The sequence below is a fragment of the Pteropus medius genome, unplaced genomic scaffold, assembly GCF_902729225.1.
Source record: "Pteropus medius unplaced genomic scaffold, Ma_sr-lr_union100, whole genome shotgun sequence".
In the NCBI taxonomy this organism is placed as follows: Eukaryota; Metazoa; Chordata; class Mammalia; order Chiroptera; family Pteropodidae; genus Pteropus; species Pteropus medius.
Genome location: NW_024349803.1, coordinates 22954140 through 22976126, shown reverse-complemented (window position 1 = coordinate 22976126; position 21987 = coordinate 22954140). Strand labels below are relative to the sequence as shown.

The 21987-nt window shown below is 48.2% G+C and overlaps 1 protein-coding gene and 1 pseudogene across 13 annotated transcripts in view; one reads left to right on the top strand and one right to left on the bottom strand.

The window, feature by feature from the left end:
• The window catches only part of SUMF1 (sulfatase modifying factor 1), a 127173-nt gene that overhangs the window by 75300 nt on the left and 29886 nt on the right, over positions 1-21987 (bottom strand). For 9 of the 13 annotated variants that reach the window (XR_005647563.1, XR_005647562.1, XR_005647564.1 and 6 more), the window contains 3 exons: positions 21298-21412; positions 21033-21116; positions 16321-16434 (listed from right to left, as the gene is read on the bottom strand). Coding sequence is in view for 9 of the 13 variants with exons in the window: in XM_039837951.1 (XP_039693885.1) it covers positions 16321-16434; positions 21033-21116; positions 21298-21412 (313 nt within the window). In the remaining 4 variants the exon portion in view is untranslated. The remainder of the gene's footprint in view (positions 1-16320; positions 16435-21032; positions 21117-21297; positions 21413-21987) is intronic. The other 4 variants (XM_039837952.1, XM_039837957.1, XM_039837956.1 and 1 more) reach the window with 2 other exon arrangements.
• On the top strand, positions 17935-18050 carry LOC120582586 (uncharacterized; annotated as a pseudogene).

Sequence of the window (21987 nt, the reverse complement as noted above, 5' to 3'; positions counted from 1 at the left end):
GTATAAGCGAGCAAGCTATGGATGAGAAAAGCGGCATGCGACAATGACTAACAGCACAGCTTCCCTCTCAGGGACACCTGGACTGTGACAGACACCAAATCAGAGTCTGCTGGGCGAATTTACGGTTCTGTAAAAGGAAGATCACTCGGAAGCTAAGTGGGGTCGGGCCTGGTCAGTACCTGGATGGGAGAGCACCTAGGAAGACCAGGTGCTGTAGGCATAAAAAATAAAAAAATAAGAGATTGTAAACTGACGAGGTCTTTGTAATCTGTGAGGTCAACCGAGGTTGCTCCGCCTAAAAAAAAAATAAAAATAAAATGCAAATATAAAAGGAAGATCAACCCCAAGGATTCAGTGAGGCAGAAACGACGCCTTTACGACCGTGCGGCTGTCCCGCAGACCGGCGACTCTCTCCGGCACGGAATTCTTGCCTTGCACTGCTGCAGGCGGCTCTCTGCGCGCTGGGTTCAACGTCCGGGATGAGTTGAAATTCTGACTGAAGCCTCTCAGGGTATCCGCCATCGCGCGAGACGGAACTCTTTTGTCAAGTCACATCTAAAATGAGGAGCCGATCTGCCAACAGGAAGGAGTGAGAACAAAAGTTCTCTGCCGTCACCCTCTCCAACGAACGAAGCCTGTGATCGCTAAACAGCAAGTTACCAGACCGACCAAGGCTCATGACGTCCCGTGCTGGTGCGTCGGACCACTGTGGCTACGCCGTAGCTTGCAATGTTTACCACTTTGCCAGCGGCCCTGCTCACGCCTGCAGAATCCTGCCTGGGGCTTCTGTCACGGAGTTGAGCCCTCTCATACTTGGCCTCCTCCCTTCCTGCTGCCTCCTGTACTTCCCAGCGTCACTGTCTTTCCCAGAGAACCCTGCCTTCTCGTGAAGTGCCCGAAGCAGGACAGCTTCAGAGTGTCATTTTTGCCTCCAGGGATGTCTCAGGCTCTTGCTCCAGGACCCACCTGCTCATCTTTCTGGGGGTCCTGGGCATCCACAGAGCCCTCCTCCAACAGCACGCTGCAAGTGAATCGATTTCTTTCTTATCGGCCTTCTTCACTGTCCAACTTTTTAAATAAACTCATTGATTTACCTTTTGACTGTACATTTATATGTATCTTATCACAGTTTATATGTCTATATCAGTTTTGTACATATATCAGTTTACATCTTATCAGTTACATATTTAAATATGTACATGTGTGTATACATATATGTGTGTGTACATATATGTGTGTGTATATATATCTGTGATAACATATAAAACATCAAGGTGCACTGGTGTTATTTTACCAGTTCCAGTGACGTATAAAAAACCTCCCTCTACATCCCTTTAGCCTCTCTGGTTTATAATCTAATTGTATTAAATACTCCCTCTCAATACACACAGAAACATATCAGACAATGTTATAATTTCTGCTTCAACCATCGATAGAAAATGTAGGAGAAGGAAAGCCTGCGCACACATCCACATTTTTGCTTCCGGTGTTCTTCCTTCCATCCCGATGTTTAAAGGTTCTCCTTAAATCGTTTCCGCTCAGTTTAGGGGACTTCCTTTAGCCATCCTTTTAGGTTAGGTCTGCTGGTGACAAATTGTTTCCCTTCCTTTGAGAATGTCTTGATTTCCTCTTACTGCTAAAGAGACATTTCACTGGATAAAGGATTCTGGGTTGGCAGTTTTCTTTCAATACTTAAAACACATGGTGCCATTTCCTCTGGTCCTCATTAGGGTCTCTGATGAGAAATCCACTGTCATTCACAATGCTTTTTGTTCCCTCTAGGTAAGGTGTCATTTTCTCCGGCTGTTTTCAAGATTTATCTTTGTCTTCGGTTTTCAGAAGTTTAATCATGATGTGTCATGGAATGGATTTGAGATGATCCTCTTTCGGGTTTGCTTAGCCTCTCGAATCTATAGGTTTAAGTCTTTTCCCAAATTTGGGAAGTTTTCAGCCATTATTTGAGTACTCAGCCCCACCCTCCTTCTCCTCTTCTCCAGGCCCCCCACGACACAAGTGCTGGATGACCTTTCGTTATAGTTACATAGGACTCTGAGGCTTTGTTCATTCATGCATTTATTATTTTCTATTTTCTCTCTGTTGATCAGTTTGGATAGTTTCTTTGGTTCTAGTTTCCAGTTTACTGATTTTTTTCCCCTCTGTCCTTTCCATTCTGCTGCTGAGCCCACTCGTAAAGCTTTTATTTTGATTATTCTATTTTTCAGTTCTAAAATTTGCACTTAGTTCTCATTTATATCTTCTATTTTTTTTTCTGAAGCTTTCTATTTTTTTGTTTCAAGCATGTTCATAATGGCTCACTAAAGTACTTTTATCATGGCTGCTTTAAAATCTTTGGTGGGTAATTCTAACATCTGTCACCCCCATGTTAGCATCTATTCAATGTCTTTTTTCATTTAGCTTGGTATCTTCCTGGTTCTTGGTATGATGAGTGATTGTTCAATGGAAACCTGGATTTTAATTATGTTACGAGACTCTAGACGTTACTTAAACATCCCGTTTTAGCTGGCTTTCTGTGACTCACACCGACAGGGGAAAGGTGGAGCCACCTCATTACTGCCGGGAGAGGGGGAAGGAGAAGGCCAAGGTCCCAGCTCAAGCTCCACTGCCACCTCCTCAGGGGCTCTCCTTACTTACTGCTGGGAGGGTGAGCGGTCTGGCTCCCCACGCATACTCCACGGTAAGGGGGCCTCATGACTGCTGGACAATGACAAAAGGCCTTCTCTGACACCACCCAGGCAGGGTGTTACGGAGCCTCCGTACGGCCCCATGCTGGTGGATGTCTACATGTCCCGCTGGGCCTTTGGGGGCATGGGCGGGGACGCAGCCTGTTCTGTGTAGAGTGGTTACTGCCTCAAAGTTCTCTTTGTTGCTAGACTATCCCTTTTCTACTTGCTCCTTTAGCTACAGACAGCGGGACTGTCTTGAGACTTTTTGTCTAAATCCATGGGCATTTGTGGGTTGATGGCTTCTTCAGCTCCGAGTCTGAGATACGTGGGCCAACGAGAAAATCCACGGAACCCACCGCCATGTCACTCGTAGGGTCCCAGGGCCCACAACTACTCTGCCTTCTTCTCACCTTTCAGGGGCTTCTCATGTTTCTTTCACATGCAGTGTCCAGCGTTTTAACTGTATTTAGCAGGATGGGGATGGGGAACTGAACATCTACTCTGTTTTCCCAGAACCGGAAGTCAAACCTCCATTACCTTCATTTTTAAAGGACAGTTTTGCTGGATATAAACTCCTTACTTGATAGTTGGATTTTTTCCCCAGCACTTTGAATATATCCACCATCCGGTTTCCACTGTTCCTGATGAGAAACAAGCCATTCATCACTTCTCATTGTCCTGTATGTGCTAAGGTTTTCTCCTGCTGCTTTCACGATTTTCTCTTTGTCATTCAACAGTGTGACTGTGATTTATCCAGGTGTGTTTATCCCAGCTGAGGTTCACTGAATTTCTTGGATCTGTAGATAACTGTCATTGACGGCAGTAAGCATTCAGATCGTTTCTTTAAAATGGTTTTGTTCCTCTCTCTCGCTCCTCTCCGTCTGGGGCTCCTATTATGTGTTGGAATTATGCTGAAATGCTTACTATTGTAGCAGAAGACCCTGTTGGTTTGTCTCCAATTTTTTTCCCCTCTCTGTTCTTTGGTTTGAAAATTTTGATTTAACTTAGCAAGTTCACCGATTCTTCTATGGTTTCTAATGTGCTACGGAGTTCATCTAGGGAACTATTCATATCAGTTATGATGTTTATCAAATATAGAAATTTCATTTGGTTACTTAACATTTCCATGTTAAGAATGGAAATGTTATGAATCTTTATTTGTTAACTCATTGTATTTTCTATTAATTCTTTATATTTCCCTTTAGTTCTTTAAAAATAATAGCTGCTTTTAAGTCTTTGTTAAATCCAACTTCTGGGCCTTCTGTGTTTATTAAGGTAAAAACTAGACATTTAGATTATTTATATATACATATATGTATCAAATAGCAACTTTAGAGTGTGTAAGGTCCAATCTCTATAATAAATTCATTATGCACGCATGTGTAGACACAGGCAAGCGCGCACACACACGCGCGCGCGCGCACCTACACACACTAGTAGTTCTACTTCTGACTGAACCAGGATTGACAGAGTTAATAACTGCTGAAGCTGAGTTATAGGTACATTCTCTCTACTCTCACTTATTAGCATTTCCATAGCGAAATCCTAAAATATATATATACTCGCATATGCTAACGGGCATAGACGTACACTCATCTATGCCAACACAAGCATAAACTCTCTCTGTAAAAAGAGTCACTAAAAAACTACAAACGAGTTGCCTGGGGAGGAAAGAAAGGTCGGGGAAACGAAGGTGGAAATTCTGTACCTTTTGAAATTCATTCGTAAATTACCTATTCATTTTTTTAGTTAAACAAAGAACACATTCAGTGTGATGCAAACTTAAAGGCTCCGGCATGTACTGGTTGTGCTTCAGTGACACTCAGAGATAACACTCTATTAAAACTTAAAAGCGTCTTTTATTTTGCATTTACTATCTCCTTATTATAATCAGGCACCATAGCTTTCCAAAGCAGGAAATGAGTTAGCCTCTGAAAAAGGATTAAGCGGCACATCAAAAACTTTTTTCACCCCCATCTTCTTTCCAAGAATCAGGTAAGTGAGGGACCGGTCCATTGTTAGCCAACTGTTAGCGTCTTAGCTATTGTCAGAGTGTGGGCTGGTCTGGGAAGACTATGCAGTTTAAAATGATTAAAACTATTTCTTTCAACCCTAAAGAGAATCAAAGCTGAACGTGAAGGGTGGGAGCAGTAAACTGACTCCTGGACAACAAGATCCAGGCTGTCTGAAATCAGAAGATGTCTCAGAGGTCCGCTGGGCCCAAAGCCCCCGACCTGAAAACTCTTTGGATCTGAGCAGACAGAAACAGGATCTCTCGAACTTGTTAAAAGACCTCAGAAATTCGCCTATGAGAGAGCTGCTGTGGCTAACCAAAAAAGCTGTTTTTAGGCCCGATGACCTTCCTTCCTTACCAATATCATTTCTCATTGTCGCCCTCAGGGCAATGAGCTTCTCACATCCCCCAAGGAGACACGTGATCTTGCTGCCTACTATGCCCACCTCCACTGTTCATTAAACTCCCATTCATCTTGCAAGATCCACCTCGCATGCTGCCTCTCAGTGAAGAGCATGGGCTCAGGCGCCAGACCGCCTGCGAGACTGGTCCAGTTAGGAAACCCTTGCACGTCCCGGTTCCTCCCTGGGAAACAGAGGTGACAACGTAGCCTGCTCCGCTGGGCTGATGTGGGGACTACACGAGATAAGCATATAAAGCACCTGGCAAGGAATAAACAGTAAATGCGCAGCTGCTGCTGCCACCATGACCCGTTACCAGCTCGTGACTCACTCCGGTCTCCCAAAGGCGCCCGCACACTTAATCATCCAGGTGGCGTACAACCTCCCAATTCCAAAACCACAGAGATCGCTTAACCTAGTTTTTCTAAGGCCGGACCCCAAAGGGAGTCCAAGTTCTACGGAAATAGCTGACACGGTAACGATTCTGTAGAAGGGAGACAGGCTAACGCGCGACAGGAAAAGTCTCATGGCCAATCTCGGCGAGCACAGGTTTCCACCGCAGAGTCAGACTTAGCAGGACGCGAACATTTTTAATGGTGAAACCAGCACAAAAACATTCTGGGGGCCACAGAAATAACGGAGTGAACTTCACCTCAAGAAGCTTTTAACAGTCTGAGAGTGTGATCTGTCTTTGTCGCACTTTCTCTCCCTTTGCCGGGTTCGAACGATACCACGAACTCCTTAGGAGGAAACTGAAACTCATTCTTTCCGATCTGACAATGATCGCTCGCCTTAACTTAAAAACATCTGGGAGAAGACCCAGCGACCCTGGGCATGTCTTCGTATATTTTAAATACTGTTTTCATCTGCACATTAGATACTAGTCAAGACCAGCCGGTGGGAACACCAGCAGCTTTGAAAGAGCACGGAGGCCGAAGGGCTGGCTCGGGCAAGGCTGGCTCGGGCAAGGCCGTCCTCTTTCCCTGTCTACTTCCACCTCGTCACGCTCTGCCCCCAGGCTCAGGCTGGACTCCTGACGAGTCGCCCTCTCCCTCACCCCACGGCCAGCTGCTCTGCTGAGCTCCACCTGCAGAGCAGGCCGCTGACGGCAGCTACCCTCTCCATGGTAACCACCCTGGTCCTCACCACATCTCTCACCTGGACCGGGCCTCGCAGCTTCCAAAATGGTACCCAAAGCAGCACAATAATATCGTAGAGTAAATAAAAGACTATGCCACTGCAAAAAAGGCTAGACCAAAAAACAAATAAATACATACATACATACTAGACGATTCCATTTATCCAAAACTCTAAAAAACACAAACTCATCTACTGAAAGCAGATCAGTAATTGCTTAGGTACGGGAGGCAGAGAGGGACAGGATGGAGGATGACCAAGGGCACAAGGACACTTTTGGGTGATGGATCTGTCCACTATCTAGACTGTGACGGTTTCATGGATATGGGTGTATGGGTGTGTATGTGTGTATTTTTGATCAGTATATATATATATTTGATCGGTATATCCATAAACTGATCAAACCGTATATTTCAGGTGTGCAATGTATGCCAATTATACCAGAACTAAGCTGTTTCTTAAATGAAAATAAATAAGATGGTAACAATATATAAAACGTGGGATTTGCTTCAGATAACCCTGGGGAGGAGGGGAGCAGATGAGTGGGTGGAAATATAGATAAAACAAGATTAGCCATGAGATGGTGAATTATTAAACCTGGGCACTAAAGACATGCGGGGGTTAACATACTATCCTCTTGACTTTTGCGTATTTGCATTTTTTCTATAATAAAAAACAATTTTTAAATTAAAGGAGAGAAAATCTTAAGCCAGAATAAACTAAAAGAAGAAAATTGGCCCCAAGATGCTAGGAGTCAGGCTCCTCGGAGGTCTACGTGCCGGGGACAGTGGGTTTCCAGGGGCAGGCTGCGGCTCCACGCTACAACCCAGGGCACAGGCATGTCCCTCCGAGAGCGAGGCGTCCTCACCCCGGGGGGCTGGAAGCCGGGCTCCCTTGCGCACTTGACTTCTCGTCAAGCCTTCCAGCTGTCGGACCGCACGGGCTCCCATAGGCCCAGTTCCAGCAGCCTGGAGTTTGGAATGACAGGGAAGGCTCGTGCTGCCCGTTGGAGGCACGGCGTCCTGCAGGAGCAGGTCACGGCGAAGGCAGCTCAGACACACACAAGCAGGAGCGGCGTTTTCACCTTCTCTCTCTTCAAGCCTCTGCTCACGCGCTCCCCAAAAGGAGTCTCTCCTTGATCACCTCAACCGTTTTTAAAGAAAGGAACTCTGCCCACTTTTGCTTAGATGATGCTGACTCTTAGTCTCAATTGATACAATAAGCTTGGGAAGCAGGAAGTCATTATCCTCATTTTAAGGATGAGGGATACTGAAACTCGGAGAGACTAAATAAGTGGATGCCCAAGGTCACACAGCTAGCAATGACAGGAGTGCCAGGAGAGGAGGTCCGCGCCGCTCTGTACCCACCAAGCTCGACCACCTTGCAGGCTCGGCAGCGACGCTGCCCAAGGTGCACGTGTGGAGAAAGTCGCACTCCCAACAACTCACTTCGCTTTCACCCGCGGTCACACGTGACCAAGGACTTCAGGAGTGGGCAGGTGAGGCCGTGACTACTCCAAACAAGCCTTTTCAACCGTGTGATTTTACGTCTCCCCGAGCACAAGGATCCATGCCGAAGAGACCACAATTAGCTTTAGACACAGCATGGGGAGAGGAAAAGGTGGCGGCCAAACAAAGGTCAGAGAAAGGAAACTAGAGATCAGATGAAGGACAGCACGTGGAGCGCGCGTACCAAACGGACAGCCCCGTGGGGATGTCGCCATGGGGATGTCGCCGTGGGGATGTCCCCGTGGGCCCGGCAGGCCCAGCGCGGCAACGACCCCCGTGGTGAGACAAAGGAAACCAGATTTCCCTCCCGGCACTCATGTCACCCACGCGGGTAAAAGGAAGTCTTCGAGGCGGTGTGAAGCTTGCCCGCACCGCGGTGGCCTGCATTCTCCGATAAAAAGTGTCACAGTCGTAGCCCAAGGTACATAGCACCGATCCTCGCTTCTGAGTAATGCATAAAACTGGGTATTTAAAAGACCAATTCTACAGGTAGCAGCTAATGTTTACTGAGCACGTGTTACAAGCGGGTATTGTTTTTAATAATCTTATCCTCAAAATGATCTCCTGAGGCAGGTTCGAGCATTGGTAGGGCAACCGCAGAATTTACTGTGCTAATAAGGACACATCTGGGAATGAAAGGGGGTGCTCGTAACAGCTGTGCCAGGCACAGGCGCAAACCGGGAACGCTGGGGCGCCCGGTCGTCAGCCACATTCTACAAATGGACAATTAGGGAACAGAGAGGGTGGGCGGCCCAGCCAAGGTCACACAGCCAGCGAGTGGAGGGGCCCGACTGGCTCCGGGCTCCGGGCTCCTCTGAGCCGCTCTGCCATGAGCTGCTCGCGAGCTGACGCAGCATCACATCTTTTAAATAAATCGTCCCACTGCTCCCGTTTGAAGCACACAGACTTTGCTGGGTTTCACAAGTTCACTGCAAGAAAATGGCTAAAATCCAAGGAGAACTACGAGTCAAGAGTTCATTTCTTCTTTTTTTTAAGTGAAGACATTCACTAGCTTTTGGAAAGAGTTGAACTACGTCCTTTGTGAAACGTATGTCTCCTAATGGGTTCTCTCGGCATAGGACGCCTGCTTATGTCACGCAGGAATAAGCCCACACTCAAAGCACAAACGCCCGCCACGAAAACAGACTGCACCTACAGTGACGCTGCAGACACCTGTCGTGGCTTCACCGGCTCAAAGCCACGGGGTCTGGGGGTCTCCACTGCATACCGCAGCAGCAGCGGCTCCAGCTCAGAGACCTGCTCTGTCAGGTCGCCCCTTCCCCTGAGTATTCTGGAAGGGTTTTCAGAAACCTCCAAGGAAAGTCACGTCCCAGAAAGAAAGCGGTAAGTGGGGAGCACCCTTTCCTTCCATTGCAAAGTGAACTACAGGCGCCATAAACCCCAGTGAGCCAGCGTCAGGTGGGTACAAAGTGCTTTGTGTCTCTGCAAGACTGCTGGCAGACGTGCCCTCGAGGCGACACGGTGCTGGTGTGTTCCACGTCACCGTCACCCATCTCCTCGTGTCCCTCAGTGACATCACTGGCCCGACACTTACTCTCCCTGCATCTCCCTGCAAAGCCCACCTCACCACTCCACTTACGGGCTCTGCCAAATGACACTTCGCCAAACAGGCTGAAAGCGCAGGCCCCCTCGGCCACCGTCACTGTCGCCCTCCCACCCACCATCTGCCCCTCCTCCCAGGGTCAGGACGGGGCCTGGTAGCAGCGACCAAGCCGTGATCAGAGGGCGTGGGACTTTCAGCCTCGGCCCTGACCTCTGAGGAGGGAGGAGGGGCTGGACGTTGAGTTCAATCACCAACGCCAAATGATTTACTCAATCGTGCTCACTTAACCGTGCATGTATTTTAAAAGCCCGCTCAGTGGCGGTTCAGCGAGCTTCTGAGTGGGTGAACTCCGGGTGTGTGGGCAGGGGGCACGCCTGGCAGGGGCGCGGAAGCCCCGGGCCCTCCACTCCCAGCCTTGCCCTCTGCCTCTCTTCCATTTGGCTATTCCTGACTCGTACGCTTCAGAATTAGCCACTGACTGTAAGTGAAGTGCTTTCCTGAGTTCTGTGAGCTGTTCTGGCAGATTACGAAACCTGAGGAGGGCATCACGAGAGGCCCCAAATCTGTGACCGCATTTGCCGCTGGCACGTGAAGGGTGGACAGACGAGTGGGACTGAGCGCTTCATCTGTGGCGTCTGACACTAACCTGGATGGCTGGTGTCAGAACTGAACTGAGTTGCAGGACACCCCTTTGATGTCCAGAGAGTTGGAAACCAACTGTTGATGCAGAAAAGTCCCCCCACATTTGGTGTCAGAAGTGCTGTGAGCACAAACAGTCCAGCCCTTTAAACTTCCTCAACATAACAGCACATCATGGCCTACACTGGACCACAGGTAGAAAGTACCAGTGGGAAAACCGCAAAGGCCCGGCAGCTGGGCCCAGGCAGGGGTGTCCCCAGCACGGGGTCCACGCCCCTGCCTCACTCGGCGGGAGCATCCTCGCTGTGACCTGCCACAGCCGCAACAGCGCCCCTGCGAGGTCCTGTCTGCACCGCCCCCCGGCGGTGGACCCGTCCCTGCCCTCCCGCGGGTCCATGCCTAGGCGGGCGCTGAGCAACATGAGCCTGTTTCAGGTGTCTCATTCAAAGATCTGGACTTGTTTTTCACATTACAGTGAAATACACATGACGTGAAACTTACTACCGTAACCACATTAAGCGTACAGTTCAGTGGCGCTGAGCACAGACTGCTGTGCAGCCATCGCCACAGTCCATCGCCAGAACTCTTCATCTTGCAAAGCTGAAACTCTACCCACGAAACAGTAACTCCCCATCCCCGCCCACCCCCAGACCCTGGTCCCTGGTCCCTGGTCCCTGGCAACCACTGTTCTGCTTTCTGTCTCTATGGATTCGACGGCTCTCAGAATCTCATTGTGACTGGCTTGTCTCATGTAGCATAATGTCCTCAAGCTTCGCCATGGTGGAGCAGGCGTCGGCATTTCCTCCTTTTAAAGGCTGAATCGCATTCCATTGTATGCAGACACCACAATCATCCTCCTCCTGTCCCTGAGCCCTCGGCCCGCCCGTCTTAGCTGCTGTGAATAACGCTGCGATGAAGCGTGCACCCGGATCTCTTCCAGACCGCGCGTCGGCTCTTCGGGGCACACAGCCGGAGCGGACCTGCTGGCTCAGACAGCTCTCTGTTTAGTTTGTCGCGGGCCTGCTGCACTGTTTTCCACGGCAACTGCACCACTTCACACTCTCGCCAACAGCGCATGCAGTTCCGATCTCTCCACATCTCACCCACGCCTGTTACCTTCTACTTTTTTAAACAGCAGCCATCCCCGTGGGCACGAGGTGGCCATGGGCCTCAGCTTTTACAGCCGCTCTATCCAACTTCTCGGGAAGGAGAGAAGAAAGAGCAGTGCGGTCCCAGGAAAACGGTTACGACTCTGACCTACACAAAGGCAGATACGTATGATCTGTTTCAGAGGCATGGACTATCATCATTGTGCAAATAAATGGTAGTTTTTCAGCAAAAGGCCATAAAACATCTATGATGCCAAAACCACAGAAGAAGCAACTATTAAGAGGAAAAAAGTAGCAGACTGGATCTCCGCCACCAAGGCCACCTCCCCCTCACCTGGCGACGGCTGGACACAGCCAGGTGGGATGGGCCTCTGGTAGTGCAGGGGTCCTTTGCCTCCAGAAAGCTTAGCACGCTGATGTCCAACACAAAAGAACACCCACGGTCTACCCGGCCCGCATGGACTGGCTCTGAGGTATAGAGAAGTCAGTCTGTTTCAATGCCATGATGTATCCTATAGCATCATCCTAAAGAAAGGTGACCTCTGGGTCAACTGCAACCAAGCCACCACATCCCAGGTGCGGACTACATGTGCCCGAAGGTCTGTTCCAGACACAGTGACGTCCTTCTCTCAGAATGACGGTGTAAAGCTGTTCAATCAGTCCTGTTTGCAAAGCCAGACAGGGCTCTCAGCACCGATGTGAGAATCTTCCTGACGATTCTACGTAGCACACTCTCTCACACTCCAATCTTCTGCATCCTTCAGTGACAACTCATTAGCAAGTGATGAGAGAGAATAAGCAATTAGCTGATACCAAATGGTATTTGTAGTTAAACATATTTTTCAAAGAACACTTAAAGACTGCCAAGATTTTAATTTGGACACTGTGAAAGAGGACCACTGCTAAGTGCCTGATTCTCCCGCTTCATTAGAAGCAGTGTTTACTTCCAAGAGTAGGAGGTCAAGACCCTCCACGGAAAAGAGCTGTTATTGACAGCTGCATGCTAATTAACCGGATGGCCAATCTCCTTTCCGCATCCCTGAAAGGGCCCAGAGTAAGTGCCTTCTGCGGACCAGATTTCAAAGTGAGGTGTCATTCATAGCTTGCTGACTTACTGTATTTAGATTTTCACTACGCATAAAACATGGTAGTCATAACTAAGATTTATCAAGTGCTTACTACATACCAGCCGCTACACTAAATATTTCTTTTGTGGCATCTCGCTGAAACTTCTCAATAACTCCACAAGGGGTATGACTATTTTTTCATTTATTAAATGAGAAAGCAGATGATCTAAGTCACTTGTCCCAGGTTATTTGGCACGTAGGAGGCCGAGCTAGGGTACCAGGTCTGACTCCAAAACTATATGCTTTTAACGATCATGCTATACTTCCTCTTTACACACAATACCTACATATGCAAATGTGTGAAATGAGGTGTGTTTGATTGACTCCACAGGGGTCATTTCTGTTGGATTCCCAGACGCCAGTGCATGAGTGGCATGCGTCAGGCTGCCAATAAGTTTCGCTGAATGGATAAAGCCACATACTTACACAGAAACCACACATGGGGATATGTATACATCTATGTTAGAAATCTGTCCACGTAGCCACATAAAAAGTCCTCAGAACAATTTGTTAAAAAAGATGATTTTACTGTCCTATTTTTCTCTTCTCAATTAACATAGTTTTACTTCCAGATCCTCAGGGAAAGAACAGATGAGTCACACTGTGGCATAAACTATGGTATAGCTACAGAAATGGAAAATAACACTACATAACTTTATAATTCATTAATAAGTCGAATGTTAGGTACAAAAACCAACTTGCCAAATCAATAATTCTAAAGAACAATTTAGTGGAAATAAGAGATGAGGAAGGTAAGAAAGACAGGAAACTGATTTAAAATCTCAAGACATAAAAAAGCCGTAAGCACAATTCACTGCCTCTCCCTTGCTTGCGGAAGAAGCCGCTGCACTCTACAGCAATTCACATCTCTTAAATTCTCTTTCATATTTATAACAGTTCCAGAAATTCCTGGCTTAACGTATGCAGTTTGTGATAAAATACTATAGGGAAGTGAGCAGCCTTTCGCGTTTTGCATTTCAAAACACAGCTGGAGTGCAGATCCTGACTCTGCACATCAAATGCCAGTTCTCCGCTCCAGGAATGACCTCCAGGAATGACCCTGAGTGATGACACTGGGACCACATGCCCGCTTTACACAATCAGGAACATTTTGAGGATGTGAGAAATAAAGAAAGGGAAAGTCAGGGAGAGAGAAAAAGCACTTGGAGCCCTTCAGGGAGGAAAAAGACAAAACACCGTAACTGTAAAGTATAAACCCTCTGGCTTGCCCAACCCCCACCCCCAAGCACCAGGCCGCGGGGGTGAAGCGGGGCTCCCACACAAGGATGCGGGCACGGCTCTGCTTCTGAACTCAAAATACACTTTACGCAAGTAATCTGGAAGGCTAGAGGGAGAAGGCGTAGCCACCGCCTTCACATTTACAGAGCCCACGCGTTTTCTCCCCCAAAATCTATGATGACTGCACTCTGATTCAGAGTGCTGCACTTCGGGAAAAGTGTTTATGAATATGGACTGCTGGATGTGAAAAATTTTAAAGAAGAGAATTAATGAGTTGGAAAATACATAAACGTTAGGTAAAACCTTTCCCGACGCCCAGTGTGAGGAGATGAGGCCTTGGTGAAAACGCTGAGCTTAAATGTGGGGCTAGGGTGGGAGGGGCTGGGGGGTTCACTGTAATACCGATACAGGACACCACTTGTAAGATTCTTAATCTTTTAGCAGGAAATGAAATGGGACATCTCTTGCAGAGTTATTAATCTTTTTAGTAAACCTAGTTAAGTTTTCATCCTTTCTTTGGGAAAAAGACTAGCTCACAGGGGCTGAAGCTCACCTTTGAATCATCCCAATAAACATATGCCAATCTGAAACAGAAGTTTCCAGAAGCCACGGTAAATCCTCTCTAGAGAAAGATCACAGCATCCAGATCTCAGTAATCCCTACAATGTTTCTTCACATAATTCCTGGTACTCGATCAGAAATCACCAGGCACATGAGAAAACCAGACGTGACTGAAAACCAAGAACGACAACAGACAACAGAAGCAGACCACGGGGTAGCCGGATATTAAAGTTATCGGATGCCGATTTTAAAGTATGATGACTAAAAACCACAACATCGACCGGAACAGCTTCAATTAAAAATACCGACAGTACCAAGTGTGGAACAGGAGAACAGTTTTGTCCTTTTTCCTTGGTTAAAAGAAATAAAGTAAATACCAGAAACTTAAGATATGTTAAGTCTAAATACTAGGTACATAGGTACGTTATATTATTCTCTGTATATTTCTTAATTTCTTTAAGATTTCACAATTAGATGCTCAAAAAAGAATAAAAACATATGGCTAAAGAGAGCTCCAAAAGGGCTAAATTATTTGAGGCTTCACGAGTCATGCTCTGAGAGTCTGGACTTGAGTCTTCAGACAGGAAGCCACTGGAGCATTCCAAACAGGAGTGACAGCGTTAGGCCTGCTCTCTGTGAAGACGGTTCTAGCTACAACAGGGCACCGAGAGGGAGGGAGTAACCCGGATGACATGGCCGCGGCTCATCTGCTGGCTACGGCACTGAGCACGGAGGAGAGCTGCGAAGATCTGAATGATGGGGAGTGAGTTGTCTAGGGAGCTGGGGTTTGGTTCTCAAAACTATCGAATTTTATCACAGTCGAATCGGGAAGCAAACGAGGCCACTGCGACAAAGAGAAACTTTACGTGAGAATAATTTACAGAGCAAGGACAACCTCTAAGATAAAGCCCGGAACGGGTAAACTGGATGTGGATTTTCCTGTAAACTCAAAGAAAAACAAGCGGTTATAAAACTGGGAGCTAGCGAGCACTCAGCTTGACAACAGATGGGCAGATAGACAGATTCGCAACTCACCAGAACCCTGACGCCTGGAGCGGCCCCTCCCAAGCCGGCAGATGCTTTTCTCTGAGAGGGACAAATTCTATTTCTGATTCTGACAGCAAAGGCTGGTCAGGAATGGCATCTCCCGACCACAAACCCACCGAGATGTTCAAACCTCATCATTTCGGAGAGACGGGCCGTCTCTGACCGCCACTTCCACTGGCCCTGCCAGAAAATGAGGGAGAAGTGACAGTTTCTGAAGAACTTGGCTTTTTCCTCTGCACCCAAGAAAGCAGATCTGTGTCCCTAGATTATTCATGAGCAGCCCACATGTTATGCTGTGAAGAGAAACTCAAACGAATTTATCCCCACTTTCCGAAAAACGGCCTGCGGCACAGAGTCTGACAAATTCTTCAATCACTCTGAGCTGTCTAACCCTCCTCTGAAAAGAGAAAGAAGGATGTTATCTTTATCCTTTGTGCCTTTTCGAAAGGTTATGGTTTAAAATTAAGCAAATCAAGTTCCCAGGGAGCTGATTTCAGTATAAATATACATTCTTCGATCTAATTTATGAATATCTAGTTTGCTAGAGATAGGATTTTTACATGCTGTTTTTGCCCCAACCTGTTCACACGACAAAAACTTTATTCAGAGATGTTCTTTTTAAAGGAAGTACTTTCTGTACACACATCCATGTAGTGTGCCCACTTTTGTCTACCCTGAGCGCAGAGTGTGGTGCAGGAAGCATAGTATGCTCGCTGATCCTGTTCCCACACTGGATCAGGTAAAACTCAGATGCCCGTGGCCATCTTAGACTCCCCAGGTATGTGAGGCACTGAACTGACATACTGTGAATTTGGGAAATAATCAGGGAATGACTCGACTTCCTGACTCAGCGTCCACCCAGGAAGTACCCTTTCTCATTCTCGCCAAAGAATGCGCCTTGATCCAAATTTCGATGAATCAAAAATCGGGCAACTTGCTACCTGATAAGTACCATCTAGCAGATCTCACCAGTTATTAATAAAACATTAATGAAGTTTGCATATTTCTATCTCTCACCCTGATCAAATTGGTGAGACTGAACAGAATTTCTAAAGTGATAGGCAGATCCCCTCGAATGATTATTGCCATCATAACCCAGCAGCACGTGAAATGCTCGCAGACACTTGTACATGATGCTTTCAGGTTGAAGTAATAGACATGTGCTTCATGTCCCCCTGGGGACACGCCAAGGTTAATTCCAAGGGCACATAAGTACCCCCAGAAACGCAGGAAGTTCCCGCCAGGGTGTCCGGGAGAGGGGCGCCTGGGTACTCTGGGGAGGGGGCTCACCGGGTTGAGCGTCTCTTCAACAGTGTGGTGAACGGTCCACCAGTCCGAGGTCCACTCCCACACGTTCCCCACTACATTGTACAAGCCGTAAGCATTGGCGGGGAAGGCGTCGACCTACGGACACAAAGAGGAAAGTTGCTGTCACACTACTCACCTCGCTCAGCAAATCTCTCTGGGACAGAAATGCACTAAGACCTGTCACTTCCAAGTCTGAATACTAATTTTCATCCCAACAGTTAAGATACAATTTGGCCAATGTAAAAATTAATATTAAAATGAAAGAAAGAGACATTGTCAGCGCTGAGCTCTTGAGAGGAGTTGAGAAACTTGAGGGAAGTTTATACATGTCACATGGTAGAGAAGCCGTAAAATTGTTCCTACTGGATGAGTCTTGGCCATAAATCAAATCTGTATCTGATTGGGGCGAGGGGCGGGGGTAGATGGCATTGAGACCTTCGAAAGCATGACATTAGACCAGCGTAAGGCCCCAGCGGAGCTGAGCTACGTGCGCCACACAATGTCCCTTAGTGCTGAGAGCCCGTTGTGTCCTCTCCACCAGGCCCTCCAACTCACCATTCTATCCTTAAGCTCAGCCATTGTCATCAGAGCTCTCAAGGGACTTCTTTTTATAAAGAAAACGTCAATTCACTACCAAGCATGTTTGTAATAAAAGGGTTTGCGGTCTCTGGAATTGTAAGGCAAAAACTGTACAGGTTCTTCAGCCAGCAAGTAAATGGCACGTCAAAGGCAGGTCAGACAGTCTGCCACGTAACGCTGCCACAGACACGCAACCGGAGTGTAAAGCCTTGATGAGGAGGAGGGACAACAGAAAAAACTAACTGAACGATAGTAAACGCAGAACAGTTTTTCTATTTTAGTGACTTAAATTTTTTTTCCAACACTTTTATGGAAATCCTCAAACATAAAAGAAAAATCTCATTTTTCAAACGAAAAAAAATCAAGTTATTCTTGGGGTTTAAAAACAACTTTTCGTAAATATATGTTTTTTCGCATACTAATGAAGCGGAACTAAAGGAATGAATAGACTAAAGTTCGGTTCTCTTTGGCTTCGGGCTTCGGGTCTCGGCATGACTGTGGAGCACCCGAAACCTGGGCCGGCCGAGGCGATGAAGCCACTGAGCAAGGAACGAAATCGGATGGGCGGAGCACCCAGGGCTCACCACGCGGCCCCCTGCTCAGCACCCGTGAGGGACACGGCAGCACCTGCTCCGAGCCCCTCCTGGGATTCCACACCTGTGGCCTAAAGGCAGGAAGCAGTTAAATGGCAGAGGATGTCAAACGGCTTAATGAGGAAGAAAAGAAGAATACACCAAAAATAAAATATCCAAGTCTACACGTGGGGCGGGATGAGTGGGGAATGACGAGGGGAGGGGCATGGGCGCAAACGCCACAGAGACCCCCAAGAGGGCGCCATCTGGGAATTGGGGTCAGAGTTCAAAGGTCGAAGGGGCAGTAGAGGAAGAGAAGCCATAGGCACAAACTGTCCTTTCAAGAATTTGGAGATGGGACGTGGTTCCATAGTGTAGCGGTTAGCACGTCTGCTTTACATGCAGAAGGTCCTGGGTTCGCGCCCCAGTGGAGCCACGGTCCATGGCCTACGGCCATGCCACCATGAACAAGGCCGATGTCTGATCTCGGAAGCTAAGCAGGGTCGGGCCTGCTTAGTACTTGGATGGGAGACCACCTAGGAAGACCAGGTGCTGTAGGCATAAATAACAATAAATAATAAAAATAAAAAATAATAAAAGAATTTGGAGACGATCAGAGGGCAGGTGAAATCACAGCTGGACGGCGCCAGGAGGAAAGGAACAAACGAATCTGAGCGGGAAGAAGCCGGGGACACGAGTGTTAGGAGGTGGGACACCTCGGAGGAAGCACCCATTTCTCAGGCGTGCAGGACACACGGCCGGGCTCCCAGGCAGGCGGCCTCAGGTCCCTTCGTGTGCCCACACTTAGGCTGGCCAGAAATTTAATCTACGTGGTGCTGATAAACCCAAAGATGAGGAAACAATAATATCTACACCCGGGTTTGGGGCGGGGGGAGTTTCCCCTTTCAATGATTTGATGTTTAAGCAAGGTAAAATCCGGAGGTCACCCTCCCCTCAAATTCCCATATGTGGATGTGCCACTTAGAAGAGAAATTTTAACTGCTCATTGCCAAATTCATCACAAAGGAACCAGAGCTTCCTTCCGGGAACCTCGAAAGAAAACAAATATCCATGGAGAATACTTCAAACACACCTATCTGTCCCTGAATGAGCCGAGAAGCACTGAAAGCGAACACAGCAGTAACTGCTCAGCGGCAGCAAAACGTGAATCCAGGCTTGAGGGTGGCAGTGGTCCTAACAGAGGGCCCGGCTAAACTCAGAGGGGATGTGACACGAGCCGCGGAACAGCAGGCGAGGGGGCTACTTCACTGCAGTCCACCGCAGCGTCAAAGACAAAGCCCTACTCCTGAGGCCCAGAGCACGAGGACACAGAGGGCGGTCACGGTGACTCTGTGACACGTCTCTGTGTACACAGCCCCGTTCTGAGGTGCAGACCTCGTCAAGTCTCGTTGCCACCCCGGTCGCTGTCGCCTCTCTGTGGCCGCCTTGCCACCTCCTCCTTGGGTCCTGTTTCTGAAACGGGCTCTTTGAGAGGATCTGGTCACCATTCTCACTTTGCCTTAGACATTTCTTCAGGTAAGTTCTGTTGAACATATGCCAGGCGGACATCTGCTGGACACCCTGTTAAATATCCCAGCCCTAACATCTGTAGTGTCCTTATTTCAAACGGAACTCTGTTTTCTGAAAAGCTGCCTTGACTTCAGAAGAAATGGCGATTTTCGTTGAAGGCTCCTGTGCTTACACAGTGATAGGAGACCATGCAGCAGCAAGTCCTGTAAAATATTCACAGCTGACGGCCTCCCGTGGCCTTCGACTCAAACTGACGGGCACCTGTTTATCTGGTCCAGAAGCCCCTTCCTGAGACTTCAAGGCTTTGCAGCAGCCCTACGTCTCAGGGCCTAGCACCCATCAGGGGCATCCAGGCTGCTGAGGCCCTTCTGTGCCAGACTCTTTGGTGTGTCCGCTGCTAAAGAAAGCTGGGCATGGGCCCAACACCACAATGCCAGCCACGTGCGGGGTGAGTGCACCGCAGCGGAGTAGGGACACGCTGCGTAGCAGATGACACTTCGATGGCGCTGTCCTGCTGACTGCATCAGCCAACGCCTCCTCTGGGGTCTCATGTGCCTCCTCACCAGGCACCTTAATCCCGATTCTGTGCAGCCTACAACCCCAGTTCTGCTGACCAGAAGCGTTCCGCACGCACTGGCTGGCTCTCTGCCCATGCAGAGCTTGAGACAAGGCTGAGACCTGTGATCACTCATTTTGCTGAATCATCGACGTGCCTGTGAGGGCACCAGTGACCCCCAAAGGGAACTGGGAGGAACCAGCTACCATTCGGCCTGAACCGTCTCTAGCCTCCACTGAATTACACATATTTCCCATGGGTTCAGGCTGATTCCTGCGTCACAGACCTAAGTCGTACATACAGGATGGTATGAGCCCATAAGGTGCACGGCCTCGTGCAATTTGTTTTTTACATTAATTCCGACAAAAATTAAAACTATAATTCTTTCACTAGGATAGCCCAAAATATTTTTAAATTTCTGGCAGGTCGCAGGTCTCCTCACTCATCTTTTCCAAAATATCTTGAATATAATAATATACACAAGACACAGAGTTATTATTTCAGTTGAAATTTGGAATCATTTGGTCATGTTCCAAATAACATATCTGTATTAGACTTATAAATAAATTTTGGAAAAAGTACTTCTGTGTGAAACGAACATAGAAATACTAAAAAAGTGACAGCTGTTTGAAAGATCATCGAAAGGAAATTCTTCTCTGTAACAACAAAGCCAGGAAGGCGAGCGGTCCCCACCGCTAGACTTTTCCTCCCTGCGTTAGGAGAAAACAGACCGTTTGCTTCATCGGCACATGATGTTGCGGGCAGAGAGACAGGGACCGTGACACACGCGGGGAGGGGTTCTGGGGGAGTCGCATTCTAGAAAACACTGGCCGTAGATCTAAAACTCTTACCAAGAACATTTTCTAGGCTTTGACTCATTAATTTCACTGACAGAACTCTATCTCAAAACTATTATCAGAGAGGCAATGTAATATTTATGCATAAGGAGCTGACTGTTCTATTGTTTAGAAAAATAAAAATAAAAAAATAAAAAGATGTAACCTAAATTTGCAGGAATTAGAGGTAAATAAATTAGGGTTCACTCAAATGCCAAGTTATCCAGGGAATGAACACAATGTATTTGTGAAGAAATGTTAATGGCAGATAAAATGTCCCTGATATTAAACAGGGGAAAACAGCAGATTTTAAGTATTGTATTTAGGACGACCCAAAAGCAATATGTAAGAAACATTTAGGCCCACACACACCAGAAACACACACGCCGGCATACGTAACAGGTGAGGGCACGGCCTTCAGAAACAAATAACCGGATTTAAATCCCAGTTGTGCTGCTTCCCAGCTGTTCCCCTGGAGACCGGGGGTACCAGACCCGCCTCACAGAGCTGCATCCACAGTGAACGAGGTAATTCGTGCCGACAGCTCGGTGCCACGCCTGGCACACCGCAAGCACCCACCACCCACCGGCGACATCAGCGTCACTAACACAGGAAACGCACCCAAAGCTGACGCGGGCATGGCTGGGCGGGAGCATTCGCGGGCCCTTCCATTCTCTCCTTTACACCCTTTTGTCCCTCCAGCTTCTAAGTCTCATGGAATCAGAAAGGAACACGCATTGTAAGGGAGGCTGCTTGCCCAACTGTTAGCATCTGCTCCGTGCGGAGGCGGATGCGTGCAGCAAGGGCAGGTTGGCTAATGGGGGCGAGGTTTTCACCCGTCCCTGGGGGTTCCCACCTCCCCTTCCTCCGGAGCCTCGCTACTCACGGGCGCGGTGCCTCGGAAGCCGTCCTCGCCGGTGTCAGTGACGGGAAACTCGCCCTGCCAAATGTTGGCGTAATGCTGGCCTTTCGGCTGCAGTTTGTTGCCCCAGGGGAAAAGTCTGTGGAAAAGACACAGGCATCAGCCTGCCACGGGCACAGGCTCCCGGGCTGAGGGCGAGGGAATGCGATGCACAGGGCACCCTGCTCGCTACTTCTGAGCGAGCTATTTTATTTTTTTATTTTAAATATATAAAGAAAGCTTTTCATCAAGATTTTTCATTAACTTCTGCATAACTAGCTCACGTCAAGTTGACAACAGCCTGTCACTCTGGAGCACTCAGGAGGCCTGAAATGAACAACATAGCTGAAAGGACTTATAGCAAGAAGGCTGGGAAAGCGGACATCGCTCTGGACTCATGTGGCAGCATGCTCAGGCACCATCACGCCGCACTTTTGTATAAAGGCTTCGCTATTTTAAGGAGCCTTTCCTAGAAGACGTGACGCCGCCGTGAGTCTTCCGTCTCGTGGCTCTGAAAGCGGAGAGACGTCTGAAACAGCGAACGCTGAGTGCGAGGCAGCGGGCCCAGAGGCTCCGTGGAAGGCTACGCCGCGCCAGGGCCCTGACCGCTGGGGGCGCTCGGGGCCGCAGGAGCCCACTCGGCCACTGCTCAGCCGTGTGCGGCTGAGAGCGGGT